Source organism: Colletotrichum phormii, assembly GCF_030913505.1.
Source record: "Colletotrichum phormii strain CBS 102054 chromosome Unknown BDP81scaffold_14, whole genome shotgun sequence".
Classification (NCBI taxonomy): domain Eukaryota; kingdom Fungi; phylum Ascomycota; class Sordariomycetes; order Glomerellales; family Glomerellaceae; genus Colletotrichum; species Colletotrichum phormii.
This window is the reverse complement of record NW_026851456.1, coordinates 739,641-758,622: the sequence shown is the minus strand read 5'-3', so window position 1 is coordinate 758,622 and position 18,982 is coordinate 739,641. Positions and strand designations below refer to the sequence as shown.

At 54.1% G+C, this 18,982-nt stretch overlaps 7 protein-coding genes across 7 annotated transcripts; 3 read left to right on the top strand and 4 right to left on the bottom strand.

The window, feature by feature from the left end:
* Positions 1-1,126: 1,126 nt before the first annotated feature.
* BDP81DRAFT_53039 (protein phosphatase 2C) lies at positions 1,127-3,332 on the top strand. The gene is made up of 2 exons (XM_060595951.1): positions 1,127-2,583; positions 2,634-3,332. Exons 1-2 carry the CDS (start codon positions 1,324-1,326, stop codon positions 3,135-3,137), a joined length of 1,764 nt encoding a protein of 587 aa, XP_060443385.1. The 5' UTR covers positions 1,127-1,323; the 3' UTR covers positions 3,138-3,332.
* A 1,240-nt stretch (positions 3,333-4,572) lies between these two features.
* Positions 4,573-5,207, top strand: BDP81DRAFT_53014 (uncharacterized protein). The gene has a single exon (XM_060595950.1). It carries the CDS (start codon positions 4,749-4,751, stop codon positions 5,097-5,099), a length of 351 nt encoding a protein of 116 aa, XP_060443384.1. The 5' UTR covers positions 4,573-4,748; the 3' UTR covers positions 5,100-5,207.
* A 937-nt stretch (positions 5,208-6,144) lies between these two features.
* BDP81DRAFT_324087 (uncharacterized protein) lies at positions 6,145-9,407 on the top strand (the record flags this gene model as incomplete). The annotated part of the gene is made up of 4 exons (XM_060584851.1): positions 6,145-6,776; positions 6,834-7,121; positions 7,172-8,955; positions 9,019-9,407. The coding sequence occupies 4 exons, from the start codon at positions 6,145-6,147 to the stop codon at positions 9,405-9,407; spliced, it is 3,093 nt and encodes a 1,030-aa protein (XP_060443383.1).
* Positions 9,408-10,590: 1,183 nt separating this feature from the next.
* On the bottom strand, positions 10,591-11,558 carry BDP81DRAFT_324299 (yeats family protein; the record flags this gene model as incomplete). Its single annotated transcript, XM_060584874.1, has 4 exons — positions 10,591-10,685; positions 10,816-11,202; positions 11,269-11,417; positions 11,488-11,558. 4 exons carry the CDS (start codon positions 11,556-11,558, stop codon positions 10,591-10,593), a joined length of 702 nt encoding a protein of 233 aa, XP_060443382.1.
* Positions 11,559-12,700: 1,142 nt separating this feature from the next.
* Positions 12,701-13,790, bottom strand: BDP81DRAFT_324115 (RanBP1 domain-containing protein; the record flags this gene model as incomplete). Its single annotated transcript, XM_060584854.1, has 5 exons — positions 12,701-12,813; positions 12,873-13,001; positions 13,052-13,319; positions 13,390-13,542; positions 13,737-13,790. 5 exons carry the CDS (start codon positions 13,788-13,790, stop codon positions 12,701-12,703), a joined length of 717 nt encoding a protein of 238 aa, XP_060443381.1.
* Positions 13,791-14,648: 858 nt separating this feature from the next.
* Positions 14,649-17,733, bottom strand: BDP81DRAFT_431983 (uncharacterized protein). The gene has a single exon (XM_060590727.1). It carries the CDS (start codon positions 17,579-17,581, stop codon positions 14,999-15,001), a length of 2,583 nt encoding a protein of 860 aa, XP_060443380.1. The 5' UTR covers positions 17,582-17,733; the 3' UTR covers positions 14,649-14,998.
* Positions 17,542-18,649, bottom strand: BDP81DRAFT_52915 (uncharacterized protein). Its single transcript, XM_060595949.1, has 3 exons — positions 18,341-18,649; positions 17,940-18,261; positions 17,542-17,569 (listed from the first exon to the last, which is right to left on the bottom strand). The coding sequence occupies exons 1-2, from the start codon at positions 18,593-18,595 to the stop codon at positions 18,037-18,039; spliced, it is 480 nt and encodes a 159-aa protein (XP_060443379.1). The 5' UTR covers positions 18,596-18,649; the 3' UTR covers positions 17,542-17,569; positions 17,940-18,036.
* Between the last annotated feature and the right edge of the window lie 333 nt (positions 18,650-18,982).

The following is an 18,982-nucleotide window of genomic DNA, read 5'->3' as shown; positions in this document are numbered from 1 at the left end:
CTCTGCGTTTCTCCCTCTTCAGTGTTAAGCGCTGAGACTGCCATCTTACCTAGCTTCTCGTCTACCTCACTCTACACAAGTATTTGAGGTGTTGAAAAGCACTAGCACTCAGACTATCTTAAGCTGTTGCGATCCCTCCTATATAGGGACGTAGGGTAATTACTCCGTAGTGAGAACTAGAATGAGAAGCTCAGGCCAGGGCACTCAAGCAAAGAAAGGTCCCATAACGGAGAGCAGGTAATTAAGCGCCCGCTAAAAACGACGGGACCCTGTGAATCGTTCCCGCCGCTTTCGCTTTTTACATCCCCGCCAGCTTGCCCTTCCCCCTCCAACCCGGCCAACTCTGGCCTCTGCTCCCCCCCGTGCCCCCCCTCCCCCTCCTAGGCTGCTGCGGAGACACTGACCAAACGAGCCAGCACCAAGCGGGCAGCATTTCGCATCGCTCTTCCACAACCTCAACTCTCTTTCTCTCTGCCGCCTACCTTCTTTCCCTTACCTTGTTCACACAACACCAACAACCTCTTCTCCTTTTCCTAACGACATTGCAGCCTTTGGCAAACTCCAAACTGCATCCTCGACACCTCTGTTCCGCCATCAAGATCCTGCTCCAACCACCTCGTCCCGGCACTCCGAATCGCTGGGTACGTCACTCTGGTGAGTTACCACTGCTGCTTCTACCCTTCTGGTATCCCCCTCCACCATCATTCAGCCAACCTACGTCACTTGTCACCCCCAGACCACCTGAACACACAAACATCATACATCCCGCTATTGATATCTGCTTGTTCCCGTATCTTCATCAAAACCTTTCTTTTGGGGCTTGCGCGCAGCAATTTCTGGACATCCGGTTGCGCTTCGAGTCTCGCAGAGCACGTACCCGTGCCATCTTGATATCCGACGTCAGTCACATAGCGACTAGCTGGCGGCGCACTTGGTCACCATACCGCCTGCCGCTCAGAGACCAGTATCTCTTCCTCTCTTGGCTCTTTTCGTCCTATGCATCAATCCTCTTCAGCTCGGACCCGACCCTCTGCCTAGCCCCCGGTCGGCCTCGGACCATTCTGCCCCTCCATGGGCCCGACGACCGTTCCCTTCAACTACTTCGCCCAATACTGACGATACCGTTATCAGACATCCATCTTCGCGACATTCCTTTTCCGACGTCCAAACCGAATCCGACGAAGACAGCTTTACTGCGAACCCATCGAATTCGATTGACTCTGCGTGCGGACCGGTACCTCTGACGTCTTTTCGAGGTTCTTTAAACTGGCAGGAAGCAAGCGTCGCAGCCTCTCCAACCAGGGGAGTGGTCTGCTGACTAGAATGTTCGGCGGCGGCTCTAACTCAGCTGCGTCCAAGGCGGAGAGCGACCCGAAAGAGGACCACAAGTCGCCTTCGCCCGAATCCGACAAGGGCGCCTCGGCCTCCCTCAAGTCAAACGACCAGGCTGCCAGCGGCGACAAGCGGAGCGGAAACAGCAGTCCCCCCGGACGGCAGCAGGATGGCGCCGCGGATAAGAAGCGCCGTGCCAGCGGTGTTCAGAGTAAGGCCGCGGGCCTGCTGGCTCATGCAAAGAACACCCTGAACTTTTCCCAGGTCGGCCGATCCAACTCGGATGTGAGCTCGCAGACCCCTCTCCAGAAGCTGGGTAAGCAGGACCCTGCTCTCGCCGTGCCCCAGGGCCAGCACAACAACTCGGCCGGCGATTCAATTCCCGGCCCGCGTTCGACCTTCCGCGTCGGTGTTTGGGAAGATAGGAACAAAAAATGCCGTCGTACCATGGAGGATACCCACGCCTTCCTCTACAACTTTTTGCATACCCCAGCCCCTGCCATTGATGGTAAAAAGAGCGACTCCGTATCCGACGAGAAGGACGCCTCTGCTCAAGAGATGGTTGAAACGGACAATGGATACTTTGCCATCTTTGATGGTCACGCTGGTACCTTTGCTGCCGATTGGTGTGGCAAAAAGCTTCACATCATACTGGAGGAAATAATCCGAAAGAATCCCAACGGCCCCATTCCCGAACTCCTCGACCAAACGTTTACTTCTGTTGATGCACAGTTGGAAAAGCTCCCTCTTAAGAACAGTGGATGCACAGCTGCCGTCGCCGTGCTGCGTTGGGAGGAACGGGTCCCGAGTGACCGCTCGGCAACCGGCTCTCAGGCTATTGCGCCAGCTACTGCGGCAGCCACGAAAGCTGCCAAACTGAGCTCAGAGGAGGCTGCAGACGACAAGGCAGCATCGAGCGGTCCTGAGGCTACTCATGCCAAACTGAAAAGCGCGGCAAGCCGCCAGCGCGTTCTCTACACGGCCAATGTTGGCGATGCCCGTATTATACTCTGCCGCGGTGGTAAAGCGCTTCGCCTTTCGTATGACCACAAGGGCAGCGACGAAAACGAGGGCAAACGGATAGCGAATGCAGGTGGTTTGATACTCAACAACCGCGTCAACGGTGTTCTGGCTGTAACGAGAGCTCTCGGCGACACCTATATGAAGGATCTTGTCACTGGGCACCCGTATACGACCGAAACCGTCATTCAGCCCGAGAGCGACGAGTTCATGATTATTGCTTGCGATGGAGTAAGTGTTGTGCTTTTCAAGCAGTGAAGCATGGCTAATTTGTGTTCTAGCTTTGGGATGTCTGTTCCGACCAAGAGGCTGTGGACCTTGTTCGCAACATTGAGGACCCGGTCGAGGCCTCGAAGCTTCTTGTTGACCATGCGTTGAATCGCTTCAGCACGGACAACTTGTCCTGTATGATTGTTCGTCTCGACAAGGAGGCTTTGTTAGAAAGCCAGAATGACAAGGAGAACGCCATTGGAATCGAGCGCCCCCCACCGAATCCAGCCAAGGTCAGCGAGTCCGAAAAGATTATCCGGGAGACAAAGCAAAAGATTGCCGAGGGTGGTGCCCCGGCCATTGGCGTCTCGGCAAGCAACAGCGGACGTGGACATGATCCTGCGTCGATTGACAATGGTGATTTCAAGCCGACAACGCTGGATGGAACCCTTGAGGAGGAGCCTGGACCGATTGATGACGGCGAATCCCCCGAGGTTGCCCCTGACACGACTCCGGCCATTCTTCCGGCCGAGGTTGAGCAGACCGATGCTGCAGCCCCCAAGAAGAGTTCTTAGAATTGGTTGAAAGGAGCATACTGAACTGTGGAGTCTCGTTGCAGTGGAATTTGGGCGTTGGTCTCGGTATCCGTTGGAGGGCAATCATGACCGAGGCTTGAGGTGTTACGGCAGCTGATACACAATCCGGTATTCCAAGATGTTCGTTGGAAGAATTGACTATTGGCAAGTTGGTGCTAGAGCGGGGGTACAAGTTGGCACAAGGCAATGAGGCGGCCCATTGATGAAAAGGGCACCTGTCGTAGGCTATATGTACACCTAGCTATCACATGGCTTTGACTCGCGATTCTCATCTTGTCTGCTGACTGTCTGTGAAACCTATGGGCTTGTACGTGTGTAAGTGGACGGCCTGAACTCGTCAGAATCGGCCTTATTAGGGATCATACACCTCATAGGAGAGCGGTGCGCGAGCCGCTCCGATCCACGTAACCAGCGCAGCTCAGCACAATGTCAGGAACGCATTTAATGACAAACATGGGCAGGCAAGCACATCGGCGGTCAAGTTGGCTCTGAGCCAAAGCTTTTGGGAGGAGGACCTTTGTGTGTTTGATACCCCATACTGGTCCTGAGTCAAGTAGCTTCTCCGCGCACTCAGCTTCCGAGCCTTGAGCTACCCCGCGTAACTTTGTCCCCGCCGCCCCAGAGCAATGGCCAATTTGTGGACGGGAATGATGGAAATCCACGCTGTATTTAATGTCATTATTTAGTCGTACCTGCATAGAGTTTCATTCTCCCGGGTCGCTTTGGCCGAATGAAGGGTCCTTTTTTCAGCTCTTCTCAGCTAGGGGTTCTTGGCAGCAATCTCAATTGTTCGGGGGGGGGGGGGTTTTGAAAATATGGATAAGCTAAGCTGAGGATCAAATGTCAAACTTGAGATGAAGAGATGTAGTTGCGCGATCACGGGGGTGGAACGGATCTCTCTGACGGAGATGACGGGCATGACCACGGACTATGGAATGTGGACTGTGGACAGGAAGAGCTCGGATGTGTTGGATGAATGTGAAGGTATGGTACCGTAGGTAGGCAACGTGACCTAGGTTTGCTGCGCCTCGAGGCGAGGGGGAAACGTGACCACGAGGTCAAGGTGTGCTCTGTCGTGAGTGGCGGCGGCGGCTGGGGAAGTTTGGAGTTTGGAGTTGGCGGGGAGCTTGAAGGTGCGAGAAGTGCGGGCTGAGCAAAGAGAGGAGGTTGACGGTCCAGTACCTAGAGAGCATTGTCATAGTGGCATGCAAGTACCAATAGCCTGCTTCGATTGGATTATGGATTTGGAGATGAGGATGGTTTGGTCGAGTAGCCTGTAGGAAGCTGAGCCGGATGGTAAGGCGGTGGTTTGTCGCTATCGGTTGGTCCGGGTCCTCGGATGGGAGGTATGGGAAAACATTGGATTTTCATCACAATCATTAAATGGTACCCCCGGTTCTGGTTTCCCCAGACTTTTTGGTCAATCATTCTCGGCGTGAGAGATGGGGTCACGGGATGCAACAAGTTGATTATACGGTCCATGGATGGAATGGGAAACGCGACACGCAACAGGAATCGTCTGGGCTGGCGCACCCCAGGTGACCTCACCTTGCTTTACATTGCGCACAAAGTACACCGAAGGCGCCGAGGATGATTTGTAGCTTCCATGCTGGCATGGATATCTCTTCTCGCCTGCATCTCTGGCGCAGGCGCACCGTTGTTGTCCACATTGCGCCCGTCTCGGTGGTCCTTTTGGGTTCCTTTTGGAGGACCTGGAGAGGGAGGACACCAGGCAAGATCGGGAAGGCAAGAACGGTCGTTTCCTTTCTTTTTTCTTTTTACCTAAAGTTAATGCTTAGTTTGGGTTCATTATGTACTCGATTCAACGGTGCGCGAGACCAGACCAGGCCAGACTACAGCCCGTCTCACGTCCGTCCAGTTCCTATCGTCGTTCAATTGAGGGGAGGTGAAATGTCACGAGCGAATGAAATACTCCATTGATAGATTTTTCTCCTTCTCATTCTTCCATCTCCATGCTAAACGATCTTATATTTCTGATCATCGTAGTGTGTGTTCCTTGTTACACGATCTTTTTTTTTTTTTTTTTTTAAATCCCAACGCCATTTCCATCGAGTATTACACCCTACCAATCGCGCCAATCATAGCTGGAACAGGAGACATACGCAACCCAGACCAATCCCCGTCGTCGATAAGGAAAGAAGGTCGGCTGGCCGTTCTTTCTTTCCTTCTTTGGAGATCTTCTCGACTAAGACTTCCCTGGTTGCCTGGGTCGGGGGCCTTGTCTGACCGAAGGGGTTCTCCAACCTGGGAGTCTAGAGAGAGCAACAGCCAACAAGTACCTATCCTACAGCCTACCTCTGGCAATTGGCATCCGTCGGAAGCCAGAGCCGAGTGCGAAGCAAGAGCAGCACGCACGAGTACCCATACGCCCTGTGTCTGAGAAGTGTCTCTGAGAATTCCAGACGAAGCAATCGCAGCTTGCCTCCAGCTTAGTGAGGGACGCAGACGCAAAAGTCCTTGCCCAGCGAGAGAGACCTAGAGGTACCGGTACCAAACGGGCAAAGGTACGGAGGTACGTATCAGCAGTTGGTCTGTTCCACCTGCCTAGAGCTCCTTCTCACCTTATCCACGTCTCCCCCAACCCCGCACCAGGTGGACACCAGAGGAAGGTAAGCTCCCCAGCCCAGCCCACCTCGAGGCAAGTGCCAACCATCCCCAATGGCCCCAATGCAACTGGACTGGCAAGCCGCAGCGTTGCAAAAAAAAAAAAAAAAAAGACGAAAAAAGATGCGAGAACAAAAAGCACTGACCACCACCCCCAAGTCTCCCGAGTCCCAGCACCCAACGTGAACCGACAAAAACCACCCACGCCCCGCCCGTGGTGGCTGTAAACCCGTCTTTTTCCCCTCCATAAACCCGTTGCAAACCGACCTGACCGATTCTATCCATCAAAGAAACGTCGACCGAGTCGAGCCATCCATCACCCCACGATTGCAGTACATCTGCCCCCCTTCGCCGGCCCATCATGGCCCAATACCACAACACGGCCGCATCCAACTTGAGCCCGACGAGCTCCAATAATCCCTCCACTGCTACCGCGACCGCAAACGCTGCCGCCGCTGCGGCGGGCCAGGCTTCCACCCCCCAGCACAAACGTGTATACCAAGCTTGCATCCCGTGCCGTCGGAGAAAGGTCCGTTGCGACCTGGGCAGCGTCGACAATCCCCACGACCCCCCTTGCGTACGATGCCGTCGCGAGAGCAAAGAATGTTATTTCAGCGCAACGAGGAGGAAGCGCAAGGCCGAGGACGGCGAGGATCCCGAGCCCGAGGACGTCGATGACTACACAATCCGCAATGGCCGTAAGCGCGTTCACGTCAGCGGCAGCCCGCCTGTCGCCATCGACAAACGCCTCTACAGCGAGGTGCCCTTGACCCCCGGAGGCTCCATGGGTAGGAACCAACCTCTGCGCCGCCCTACCGACGACGGCACCCCGAGCACCACGAGCCAGGCCGACAGCCGTCAGCGGAGCGACTACGTCGTCGACGACGAACCCAACGCCCAGCTTGAGAACCGCGAGGCCCAGGACCTCATGCGACCCGGCGTCTACGGACCCCACGATGCTTTGGATCTGCTTTACAAGGCGGCCACCGATAGGTCAGTCCAGCTCCGCCATGCCCAAGACGCGGCTGCTTACCACCCCCCGGCCCACAGCCCTGTGACCAACAACCACAAGCGTCATGAAAGTGTCGCTTCCATACCCGCCATACCCCAGCAGCCCGTCATCGTCACGCCCGGTGCGACGATGAAGCCCATGGGCAATGGTAATGGACGTCCCTCGGTTCCCGTGGCACTTGAGCCGCAGCCCATCGACCCGGCCCTGACGAGACGTGATCTGTCTGGCGAGCCTGGCTACCAGGACGCCATCAAGGCCTGGGGGAGGTTCAGATTTGTCAGAGCCGGCTGGTTTTCTGCGCAAGAAGCCATTGATTATATTGACTAGTAAGCATTTCTACGTCTCGAAGTGGTAATTGCAGGCTAACAATTACAAGCTACTACGAATACCTCTCTCCACTTACACCAATCTCTCCACCGACCTTCCGCAACCCTGCATCTCACATCACCTTGCTCACAGAAGAGCCAATCCTCACCATCACACTTCTCACCATCTCCTCACGGTATCGCAAGATTCCCGGGACAGGCGGTCAATGTCGGTCCAACGCCATTCACGAACAGCTCTGGACATATCTCCGGGGCATGATTGAGAGATGTCTGTGGGGCCAAGAGGCGTTCGGGGGTGGGCTCGCAGCCATGGCTGGCGCCTCATCTGTTCCCGACGATCAAACAAGCAGCACCGCGCCCTGGCGTGGAATGAGGAAAGGCAGTCTGCGGACTTTGGGTACTATCGAATCCCTGATGATTCTCACAGAGTGGCACCCTAGAGCCCTCCACTTCCCGCCGGCTGAGGCCATTGACGAGCTCATGCTTCCGTCATATGAAGGCAGTGACCTGATCAGCACAGACGAGCACGGCAACCAGCGACCGTCCGCTAACATCGGCGGTAAGCGACTGGACAGCTGGCTCGAACCAGCTTGGAGAAGTGACAGAATGTGCTGGATGCTTCTCAGCACTGCCATGGGTCTTGCGTACGAGCTTGGCGTGTTCGATGACATTGATGAGCTGCTGCGCGACGGTGCCATCTCCCGCCCCGAGTACGAGGAAGAGGTGTACCGTCAACGGGCGTACCGCATCAAGCGCCTTCTGTTGATCTATCTGTCCCAGCTCGCCGGTCGTCTTGGTTGGACAAGCATGGTTCCCGAGGGCTTGCGCAAGAGCGATCCGGCCGTAACCCGTCGCCGCCCAACATCCACAGAGGGCACAACGCCTGGCACCAACCAATCGTCCATGTCAAACGCCTTCAACTACATCCCAGACCTAGAGCTCGATGACCAAATAATACACTGCTGGGCTGGCATAAGCAATGCGATGCACATTGGCAACGAAAAGTTTTTCAAATCCCGCAAGCACACCACCGATATCATTCAGAGCGGAAAATACACTGAGATGCTCAAAGACTTCCACCCGCTACTCCAAGACTGGTGGAAAGAATTTGAGCGCTTCAGGCTACCCCCTTACATCAGACACATTCTGACCATCGAGTACGAGTATGTACGCATCTATGTCAACTCACTTTCTTTGCAAGCTGTCGTTGAACGGTGTACCAACAACGCCGGTCACACGGCGCATGCGGGACACGGCACCCACGGTAACCACAACGCCGGAAGCGCGGCACAGCTGTCTCCCCAGACACAAAACTATTTTGGCAAGCTGCCTCTGGGCCAGCTGGGTGGCTTCGGCGCTAGTGACCAGGAGTACATAAAAGAGGTTATTAGCGGCTGCCGTAATTTGCTCCGGACAGTCGTCGAAGGTCTCCTGCCGGGCGATTACCTCAAGCACGCCCCCGTGCGGACATACTTCCGCATAATCAGCGGTGCCATGTTCTTGCTCAAGACCTTTGCTCTTGGTGCTCCACGGTCGGATGTCAAGCTTAGCATTGATTTGATGGACGAGACTGTCAAGGCACTTCGTAATTGCATCGTTGACGATGTTCACCTGGGGATTCGATTCGCAGATCTTCTCGACTCCCTGACAAGCCGGCTCCGGAACCGTTTCATCCAGGCTCCGGCTTTGGGACTTGGGTCTGCGGACGGAAGGAGTCCGGACCCTCACGGCGTGACAAATGGCGCCGCTGCCAACGGCCAGCCGATTAACGGTCCCGAGGGTCAGTCATGGGCGAACCACGCCTCAAAGTTACAGGATGGGCTCAACGCACATGGTAAGCTTCATCTTGGTCTTCTGTCATCTACCGCAGCACCAGAAACTAACAATGAGACCATAGACGACCCCGCCAACATTTCCGCAACACCCTTCGACCTTAGCACGGGTACCTTTCCCTACCCCTCAGGCGCAGCCTCGGTCCTGGGCCCCTCTACGCCTGCACCGCCACCCGAGAACGGCGGAGCCGCAAACGCCAATGGCGGCACCAACAACAACGCACCATCGTCCACGACGGGAGGCATGGAAAGCCTCTTTGACTCGACCGACTGGAATAACCCGGGCAATGAGATGTGGTACCTCCCACCCGGGCCGGCCTTTTTCCAAAACATGGACAACACAGCCGTCGCCATGACGGCCGAGGGTGTCAACGTAGGCGGTCTCGATCTCCTCGAGTACATGGCCATGGACACTGGCTTCCCCGTCCTCGACGGTCCTTCGTCGTTCCCCTGAACCAGGCAGGGCAGAATGACTTAAGGAATTCCAAGACTTACACTTTTAAAAGGGAGGATCTAAAGAAGACACAAGATAAAACGGCATCCGCAATGTGTGTTTTCATTTATACGCAAAATTGGGAGCAAGGGGACAGAGGGGAAAAATGCAAAATGAGGAGAAAAGAGGCGACCAAACTGCCCTAAGAAAGGTTGGACCGGCATGGACACGTAGCGATTTGTCTTTCGATTGTTTGAACTATATGACCCATGTACGGCAAACATGAGCCGCTTACGACTCTTCTTCGCGAGGGCCATTGTTCATTGCTCTACCTGGCAAGTACCTGGCAAGAGACATGATTTAGATATACCCTTTTTTCAAACCCCCGTGAGGTGGTTATACTAAAGATAGTAAAGATGCGATTATGCAAACTATAACCAAAAAGTGTTTCTCTCTGGCAATCATCGATCCCATATAGTCCACGCATACAGCTCACATCACGGCAAAAAGGATCCACAACACGGTGAACAATATGATATGATTACAACGAGGAGACACAGAGCCGGTATGACCTCGTAACGAAAAACTCTAACCTCTCCTCCGTCTAGCCACTCCCGCCCAGTGTCGTTTCGTAGCTTCATTCCTGTCCCTTACGATTCCCCGAAAAACAAACGCATAATCCCCTTTCACAGGCACGCAGCATCTTCCCATTTCCCTTTCCCCGCGAGTGCTTTTTTATTCAGGTAGCATACGCAAAATAGACACAACACGCAGACGCACACAATACCACAGAAAGACGAGGGGCAAACCAGAGAGAAAGAAAATCCGTAACTAAAGCCAAGGAAAAGCAGGAAGCCGGTAACGCCTAGCCAGATGCCATTGGTAAAGCGAAGCAGGAAGCCTTAAGCCCACACAATCCCTCCTTCCCTCACAAGAGAACCCTTGTCGATTCGTCTGCCCGATCGTACTCGATTCGGTCGATGGGAATGCTGTTTTCGGGAGTGGTGCAGAAGTAGGTGATCTTCCGCGAGCGGTGAGTAACCTAACTGACAAGGCCCTTCTTGCTCTTTTGTGAGGTCAGCGGCCGGTCAAATATATCCAGCCCAGCCCACTCGCAATGCCCGTACAATCCCATATGCCAAATGTTGCGTGCAAAGTCCAGTGCTTGTTGTTCAGAGGGACTCAAACCCAGGACCTGCAACACCTAGACCCGGACATATTTTTGACTCACCAAGTAGTCCCACAGGAGCTTGGTCATCTGATCCGACATCGTATACAGATCAATGGAAAACTCTCCCGCTAGAGAAAGCTGTTAGCTCAAACGCGACCCAGTGTGTGTGATTACCAATGTCGATCCCATGCATCCCCCAACACAAGGAAAACTGACCGGCCAAAAGATCGACACCAGGGGAAGCAGGCGCAAGCTCACCATCGACATCACTCTTGATGTATGTCTCCGCTGTCTTGTTATCATTGATAATCTGAATGACGCGGAGCAGGTCATCCTCGTCCAGCTTCTCAAGTGCCTGGGCAATCTTTTCGTAATCGTACTTCTGGGCGCCCTTCTTGCCGGCACCACCCTTCTTCTTGAGGCGGTCATCGTCTGATGGCAAGGGACCGGTCTCACGCAGGATTTGCTGCAGAGCCTGGGAAGGGTTCTTGAATGAAACGGTGTGCTCGGCCTCGTAGCGGTTCTTTGCGAAGTTGAGGTCGTGGCTGAGGGACTGCTTTGACTTTTCGGTGATGTAGCAATCGATCGTCATGTCGAACTCACCCCATCCCTCGTTTTCACATCGGAAAGGGGGCTTGTTGAAGGCTAGAAACGTCTGCGGTCAGCGAACCGCGAAAGGCAAAGGAGCGATCATAGGCAGGGTGTACGAACTTTGGGTCGGGTTGTCGAAGGAAGGGTGAAGGTTGTAGACGACCTTGAGGAAGCAGTCGGCCGGGTGCTCCTCACCATCCTCGCCAATGATGTAGACGTTGATCGACCATTTTCTCATGGGAAAATCCTCGACGGGGGACGGCTTGTCGCTAGAGATGAGAAGACGAAAGGTTAGGCGCTTCTGCTGCGGTAGAAGGGGTGCTTGCAGGGTGAACTTACATGACGTTCTGCTCGGTGACGAGCCTTACTTTCCTCTTGATCTCGATGTTAGCATTGGAGCGACGGGCCATGGCCTTTCGGGAAGGAGCCACGGTGGTGATGATGGTGGTTGGCGACGGTGTAGCCAGAGGGCCCCCATTGTATGTGGGGGGGAGGAGGAAGAAGAAGAAGAAGAAGAAGAAGAAGAAGAAGAAGAAGAGCGGAATGGTATGCCAAGATGGTAGATCGAAGGTGTAAGCTGAATACGCAGTATTCATCGTCGAGGCTGCCTAGGAAGCAATCATCTTCGGCTAGCCGACAGCGCAAACTGTCAACGAGCATGGTGTTTGGGCAGAGCGGGCTGGTGTGGTGGTGTCGCAAATCGACGCGACAAAGCGCGCTGGTAGGAGGGGAAGGGTTGATCGCAGTGTCTTACCTCGACAATCATGATGGGCTGCTATAGTAACGCAGAGTAGGGGGTCAAGCAGTGTGTCGAATAACGAGGCGGGGAGGTTTGGATGTGCACTGAGCAAGTGTGTGAAGTTCACCAGTTGGGATTTGGAGGTTTGGGACTGGAAGGCTGAGGGTGACGCTCGGGCCATGCAGACACCCAGGGTGTGGCTGGAAAGCTTGCCGCGTGCAAGCGTGTTGCGTGTTGCGGGGAAGAAAGCAAGGACTTTAATTGAATGGCTGTCCCTCCTGCGTCTATGCATGCTTTTCGTTTGCTCAGTGTATCAGATAGCAGACAACGCCTGCCAAAGGCTATTCTATCTGCGGAGTCAAAGCAAGCGTCATCTGTCAGGGTGCTGGCAGCGATGGCGCTTAGCAATTTCTATGCATATTCACAGGGTATTCACAGCCAAGGGCCGGGTATTGTAGTGAAGGGGTATGATTCGTCCGCGCGTCTATCTCTCCTACTGGAACGTCTAATCAATATAGAAGGGACTTTATTCTTGTTGATTTGTGCTGTGTAGAGTGTCTTGCTCCTAAGCCTTGATGCTATCCATCCGCGTATCAATGCTCAAAACAAACACCACTCGGTGCAAGTCTTTCTTGCACTCTTCAGCTTCTCCTCACCGAAGTGATCCAGCCTGCCTCGTATCGGGGGGTGTAAAAACAAGTTTGATAATGGTGCTAGTTTCGGTGTTGTTGCAGGGGGGCCGTTTTGATGACAGCCCGGCGTGCTGGGCCTTCCGTCCTCATCTTCTCACGGGATTGGGAGGTAGGGGTAATTCTAAGACTCTTCGACAGCGGGGGCGGCGGCGGTGGCCTCACCCTCAGCGGCCTTGAAAAGCTCCTCGTTATCCTTCTGAGCCTTGAGGAAAGAGTCCTTGAAGAGATTGGCGTCTATGTCCCGTTAGCTAACTGATTCATAAGTCGGTCTCCAGTAGACGATATAGACTTACTCTCGGAGTTGGCGAAGCGGATGGCCAGAGTAACGGCCTCAGCCTCACCCTCGCTAACATCGGCGGCGGCGTTCCACACCCAGCTGCGGTCGGAACCGACGTTGGGGGACAGCTTCATCTCGGGAACGACTAGTCACTGTTAGAATATCGGTGGCGCAACGAAGTCTGACGCAACGTACTGTAGTGGTTGGCGCAGACCTTGAGGGTCTTGTCACGGCGCATGACGAGACGGGTCTTGCCGTTCTCCTTGTGCTTGAGCAAACGGACGTCACCAGTGCCGCGCTCCTTCCATTCAGTCGTCTCCTTGACGAACTTGAAAAGCTTGGCGCGCATCTTGAAAAGCTGCTCCTCGGCCTCCTCGTTGGTGGTGACGTCGACCTTCTCCGTCAGCTTGATGACGGGCTCGAAGTGAACGTCTTCGGACTCGGGGGCTTCCTCTTCCTGAATCTCAAAGTCAGCAAGCAGTCAAACACTCAACGTTCTGCTACACCGAAGCAGAGCATATGATATGACGTACCTCGCCGTCCTTCTTTGCGGCATCGCGCTGGGCCTTGGCGCTGCCAGAGTTGTCACCGCGGTCCTCGTCCTCCTTCTTCTCCTTCTTGGCGCCACCTCCGAACATGGAGAAAACGGAAGAAGAGGTCACGGGCTTCTCAGCCTCGCCGGTGGTCTGTAGATGGTATTGTCAGCCATCCAAACGTAGGAATATAGAGGGGTGGATCGCGAAGCGAGGGAATAGAGAATGCGCATCGCTCCCGCCCGTCACGAAGGATCCGGGAGATGCGGTGAGCTTTGAAGCATTTTCGTACGAAAGCATGTCGTGGGCGGGGGGCGAGTGCGCGTGCGACAAAGGGGTGGTCGTACCTCGACGGGCTTGGTCTCCTCGACCTTGGGCTCGGTAGCTTCGGCAGAAGACATATTGATGGGTTTTGCGAAGTAGTGTTTTTGGGTGAAGTATGACAATGTTCAGATCTGCGGGTGGGAACGAGGAGAAAAAAACATTAGCTCGCGGACTCTGCATTACGACCAAATCTGCCCCTCATTGAGACGGGATGGGCGCGACGACATGCTCGTCATCAAGACCGACAGGAAGCGGACTGCGGGGAGCAAGACCAAGAAGAATAAGGCTTACCAGGGCTAGCAGCGGTATGTTCTGCAGTGAGGAGGGGATCGGAGAGTGGAAAGCAAAAGATGATTATGTTTCTTCGCTCGAGGTGAAGTTGGGAGTGGGTTGGACAAAATGAGGAAACAGCCCCTCATTCAAAAGTCAACAACAAGAGGGCAGGAGGGGTGTCGGGCGGGCCTGGCCCTTGCTGTTAGGTGCCCAGGCAGTGGTCATCCTGCCTTGGGCAAGTACCCCTCCACTCAAATCATGCCGAACTATACATGCTGTCGCTGCTCCTGACTCTGTGGGGATGCACCTAAGCCAAAGCCCAAGTTGGATTCGCGCAGCCAATCACGTAGCCCCCTCGATGCCTTTGCCACTGGGGACCGCCGGGAGTCCCTGATTTGGAGATGAGGAATTTGACGCTATCTTGGTCATCGCCCGGCCCTATCCGCACTATTGAACTGAATAATTTTACTAGATGATTAACATATACATCCGTTTGCTAGGAAGCTTAAGACACTCTCACATTGGAATGTCCACTTTTGTCCCCGGGTGTAAGCTCTCAGACGAGCGCGTTGCTGTCAGGTAGGAAACTTTTCCAAGAACGACTCAACTTGGGACCAAGTTTGGATGACGGACACAAGCACACGGCATCCCCAGGCACAGTTAGTAGAAGTAAGGTAGGCAGTTTTGCGACACTACTTGGAGAATCATTGCAGAAGCCTGCTCGTAATCTATCATTTCTGTCCGTTCATTCATAAAGAAGACTGTAGCCGCCTCAAAGCGACTAAAAACTCGGAAACTCGGCGGTGCTTCCCCTAGCCTGCCTCACTTCGCATCTGTGAATAGTATGGGGGATGAGTGGGGAGAGCGATGTGAATAACTAAACATTGAAGGGCGAATGAAGCAAAAAGATGAGACAGCCATTACAAAATCCATACCAATAACTCCAGTTCCGTCCTGTCCTTGTCCCTAACCGGCCTCCAAGGTATCTCCATACTTGCATGTAAAATCAGATTCAACCTTGCTGTCTGCACTGCTGCGTCCATCTAGAAAAGCCGGTGCCCGTTTGGCATCTAGCCGCCAGGCGCTCTCTCTTCCGACGAGCACGCATCTCCTTCTTCTCCTTATCCAGACGTTGCTTGGTAAACTCGGACGCCGTTGACCTCAGCTGTTCCATGTGCTTCTTGGCCTTGTCCAGGTAGATCTTGTGTTCTTCCGTCTTTTGCAGGACCTTCAACGCTAGTAGGCGAGATTGAAGTTGTGCCTTCGTGAAGATAATGTTCGCTCGGTCCTTAAACTCTTGCAACCGATGCGACGTTGTCAGGCTTTGGACGTTCTCAGACAGTTCTGTAGATCCCTTGACGATGGCATTCGCAGTGTTCGCAGCCTTCGCGGTGATGCGGGTAGACAATCCTCTAGCGTGGGCTACGACGGAGTCCAAGCTCAAGAAGTTGAAGCTTGAGAGATTGAAGGCTCGTTCCTCTGCCTGATGTGCGACACTGTTTGCTGTATCAAGGACATGGGAAGCAACAGCCTTGCCATATCCAAGATAACGTTCGAGGATGGTCTTTCCGAAATCGACCTCAAAGGTCTCATTAACCTTGGGCTTCCGGGTCGTGTTGACAGCAATGGTGAGAATACCATGGGCTTCTGACTTTGGAATTTGAATCAAGATTCCCTCATCGGTCGAAGAGAATCTAGTCTTAATCGACCTCTCGCCCTTGAGGACATCTATGGTGATCGAATCCTTGGCAAGCCACGAGGTTTTCGTGCCGGAGGGTATCTTGATCAGAATCTCATTGCGGCTGACCTTCTCTGCCGCGCAGACGTAGGCTTTGTCGGGAAATTTATCTGCAATGAAGTCGGCAAGCTCTGCGAACGGTGCAACGGCCGTGTTGCTAGTCGCCGACGCCTTTTGTGCCACCCGAATCGTTGTGGCTGATAGGTTGATTGTCGAAGTCGAAGTCGACAGAACTGTCGAAGTCAAGGGTGACAGTGAACTGGCTGTGGTAGAAGAGACTGTGGAAAGTGCTGGGGTGTTTGAAACCCCTGCTAAGAAGTAATTGGAAAGCAGTGCAGTGGCGACGACGCTCAACACGAGAAATGCGGTTTGGCCCACGACCCACGGGTCGATATCTTCGAAGGCCTCGACAGTGCGATGCCAGGCATGACCCAAAGTCTTGCTCATGCGAATAGAGCCGCACTTGCTCTTCTTCCCATCCGTATGATCATACAGGCCGGTGAGGTACGCCAAATTACGGTTCATCTGGCGCGCATCGATATTGAGAAATGAGGTCAGGTCGATTGGGAGCCTAACAGAAGGCATGGCCCGATCAGACGACTCCACGCAGATGTGGATGGCATCCTGGTTGATCATTTCATCCCACATTGCAGTAGGTTGGTGGAAGACTTCGTTGTTGGAGATAAAGATGCAAGGCACAACATGTCGCTGCATGAAGTGCCAAGCAGCACTGCGCGTTTCCTGTGCAGCCTCATCGTCATTCTCTGTGACGTAGAAGATGGCGACATGGGGCAAGGTCCAAGAGGGCTCGATGATAGAACCGCTGGGAGCAAAAGCGGACTGGAAAGTTCGATCGCCGTCCAAGGTGATGTGATATACCGTCTCGCCCAGGAAGCGTTCGCCTTGGTAGACAACCTCCTTTGCAGCCGTGCAATTCTCGACCTTGATTTGGTATTGGGAAGTCTTCATCAACTCGACTTCGGGGACCTTGGGAGAGCCAAGAGATGAAATAGGCACGACGTTGTATATACCAGCGTCTTCACTGATGCCGCATCCATCCGCCGACGCTGTGAAAGCCGAGGAAATCTTGTATATGATATCATGTCTGGCTGCATGGCTGCCCGTGTACATGATTCGGAGAGGTTCCTTCGTCGCCAGACAGTGTGACGCCATGGTCTGACGAACTGCTGCGATGAGACGCTTATTCTGGTCTGTGAAGTTGAGAGTCTTGGCGATGGAGGTCGACTGCTCCTCGGTAAAGCTGTGAATGGTATGTTTGACTGACACCTGCTTGAAGTAGACTGGGTCTTGCGTCTCGTCAAATTCGATGGACTGGACCAGTGGGGTATGCTGGCTGATGTCCATAGAGCTGTCGACCCCCAAGGGCGGCGTGGCGACGCGGGAAGATGGGCTGAGGAGGCTCTGCTCTGCGTATTGAATAGACGACGCGCGAGACCTGTCCTGCGCAGCATCCTCTGAGTCTTGCGAATCCGTATCGGACTGGTTTGCCATGTCTTCTGTTTGCTCGGTGCCAGCAAGGCTGTGAACATCATCGGGCCGGGCGTAATCAAAAGAGCTCAGAGACTCGGCCTCGGTGCCACGACCATCCTGGCTCTCGTCATCCGTATTGATGAATTCGTATGTGCTTTCGGACAGGGCCGTGGCTTCCTCGGGTGCTTCTGAGGGAGTCATTATGTCGGGTTCGCTGGAGGAAATCCAGCTGGCCAGTTGTCGGTTTCCTTGTGGTCGGGGGAACCTCAAAGTCAGCTCGGAAGATGACAAGGTTGTGGACGCTGCCGGGCTGTGGGTGGATGTGTCGACGTCTGTGGTACTGTCGGCGCTATGCTGCTCTTCCATACCGACATAACAAGGGTTAGCCTTTTGTGTTATCCCGTCATGCCTCGGAAAGTCGGAAAGCTGGAAGAAATGGGATGTGCTCGACAGTCGGCGGCTGTATGTGGTGGAAGGAATGAACGGAGTAGTTGTGATGGTGGTGGTGGTGGTGGCAGTAGTGGTGGTGGGAGGATGGAGGGGTAAAGCGGGATATGGAACAGGTCACGCTCGTGAGCTGACACAACAGACGGCGGTTGGGGGGCGTGGAGGGGTTGGTTTTTCTTCGGGACAAACGACCTGATCCAAAAAAAAAAAAAAAGTTGAATATCTTGGTAGCAAAGACGAGTCGGGGGATGCAGAGAGAAAAGGAGATTCAACTAACTCTGGTCGGGCCTTTGGGATGTGCGGGAGGATTGTGGTGAGGTGAAGTGAGGTGGATGGGTACTCAGGCAAGGTAGGTGACGGGACGTCGTCAAAGGCTATTTTCTCGGGTGCGTCGTCAGGGTCGGTCGGCGGCAGGTGTTGCCTGTGGCCCTGTACCTGTCTGCCTGGCCCAGCTTACCGAGAAGGTGCTCGACGCTGCGTACTTGCCAGCTGGTGTTGCCTTGCGGAAGGAAATGGCCAACGCGGGGTGGGGAAATGGCAAGGGACAGGAAGGGATAGGACGAGATGGGACGAGATGGCGGTCGGTTTATCGGAGGTGACTATGAAATGGAGACGTCACGCGGCTGCCACTATCAAGAAGTTGCGACAAAGATAAGGAACAAGGTACAGTCTACTAACCAGATGGCGTTGCTCACGTTTGGTCCTAGCCGTCAAAGCGTCTGCGCGCCGGGGGGTTGAATTTGGTGGATTCCCTCGAGGATGGGAGAATATTGATCGTTGAGGAAGGTAAGTTGAATGCTGTCTGAGGAAGACAGAACAGAAGACGATGGGAAGTGAAGGAAGGAAAGATGTGGTGGAGGAATCCAATACGACAGTTTGCATCGGGATGGATGGATGCACCTGAAGGGTGGTGGGTGGTGCGGAGAGAGACATTCAGGTCGGGCGCACCATGAAAAGGCAGAAAGGCAGCCGAAAAGGCGACGGGACGGCAGACGAGATACGACCAGGCGGTCCAGGAAGGTACCTACCTACCTTCCTTCTTTTACTTAGGTACCTTACCGGACCTCATATCCTGCCTCACCGTCCGCAGTCTTTGAGCGGGCAGCTGCCACCAAGTCAACTGGCAAGAACTGTCAAGCGCCAAAGCTGAGATAAGTGCACAATTCCCTCTTGCCTACCTTGCCTCTTTACTAGCTTAACTCATGTAAAGTACCCTGGGCTGGCAGCCATATCACCCAACAGCCATCGGCCAGGCGCATCTCATGTGCTTGTTGGAGGTGGGGGCGGGGTCCATTTAGGACCGAGTAAAGGCGCAACATA

Coding starts and splice junctions, on each gene's coding strand:
- BDP81DRAFT_53039 (XM_060595951.1), top strand. CDS start 1,324: ATGTTCGGCGGCGGCTCTAACTCAGCTGCGTCCAAGGCGGAGAGCGAC. Junction 2,584..2,633: donor TGATTATTGCTTGCGATGGA/GTAAGTGTTGTG, acceptor TTTGTGTTCTAG/CTTTGGGATGTCTGTTCCGA.
- BDP81DRAFT_53014 (XM_060595950.1), top strand. CDS start 4,749: ATGATTTGTAGCTTCCATGCTGGCATGGATATCTCTTCTCGCCTGCAT.
- BDP81DRAFT_431983 (XM_060590727.1), bottom strand. CDS start 17,581: ATGGAAGAGCAGCATAGCGCCGACAGTACCACAGACGTCGACACATCC.
- BDP81DRAFT_52915 (XM_060595949.1), bottom strand. CDS start 18,595: ATGTCTCTCTCCGCACCACCCACCACCCTTCAGGTGCATCCATCCATC. Junction 18,262..18,340: donor AACGTGAGCAACGCCATCTG/GTTAGTAGACTG, acceptor TCCATTTCATAG/TCACCTCCGATAAACCGACC.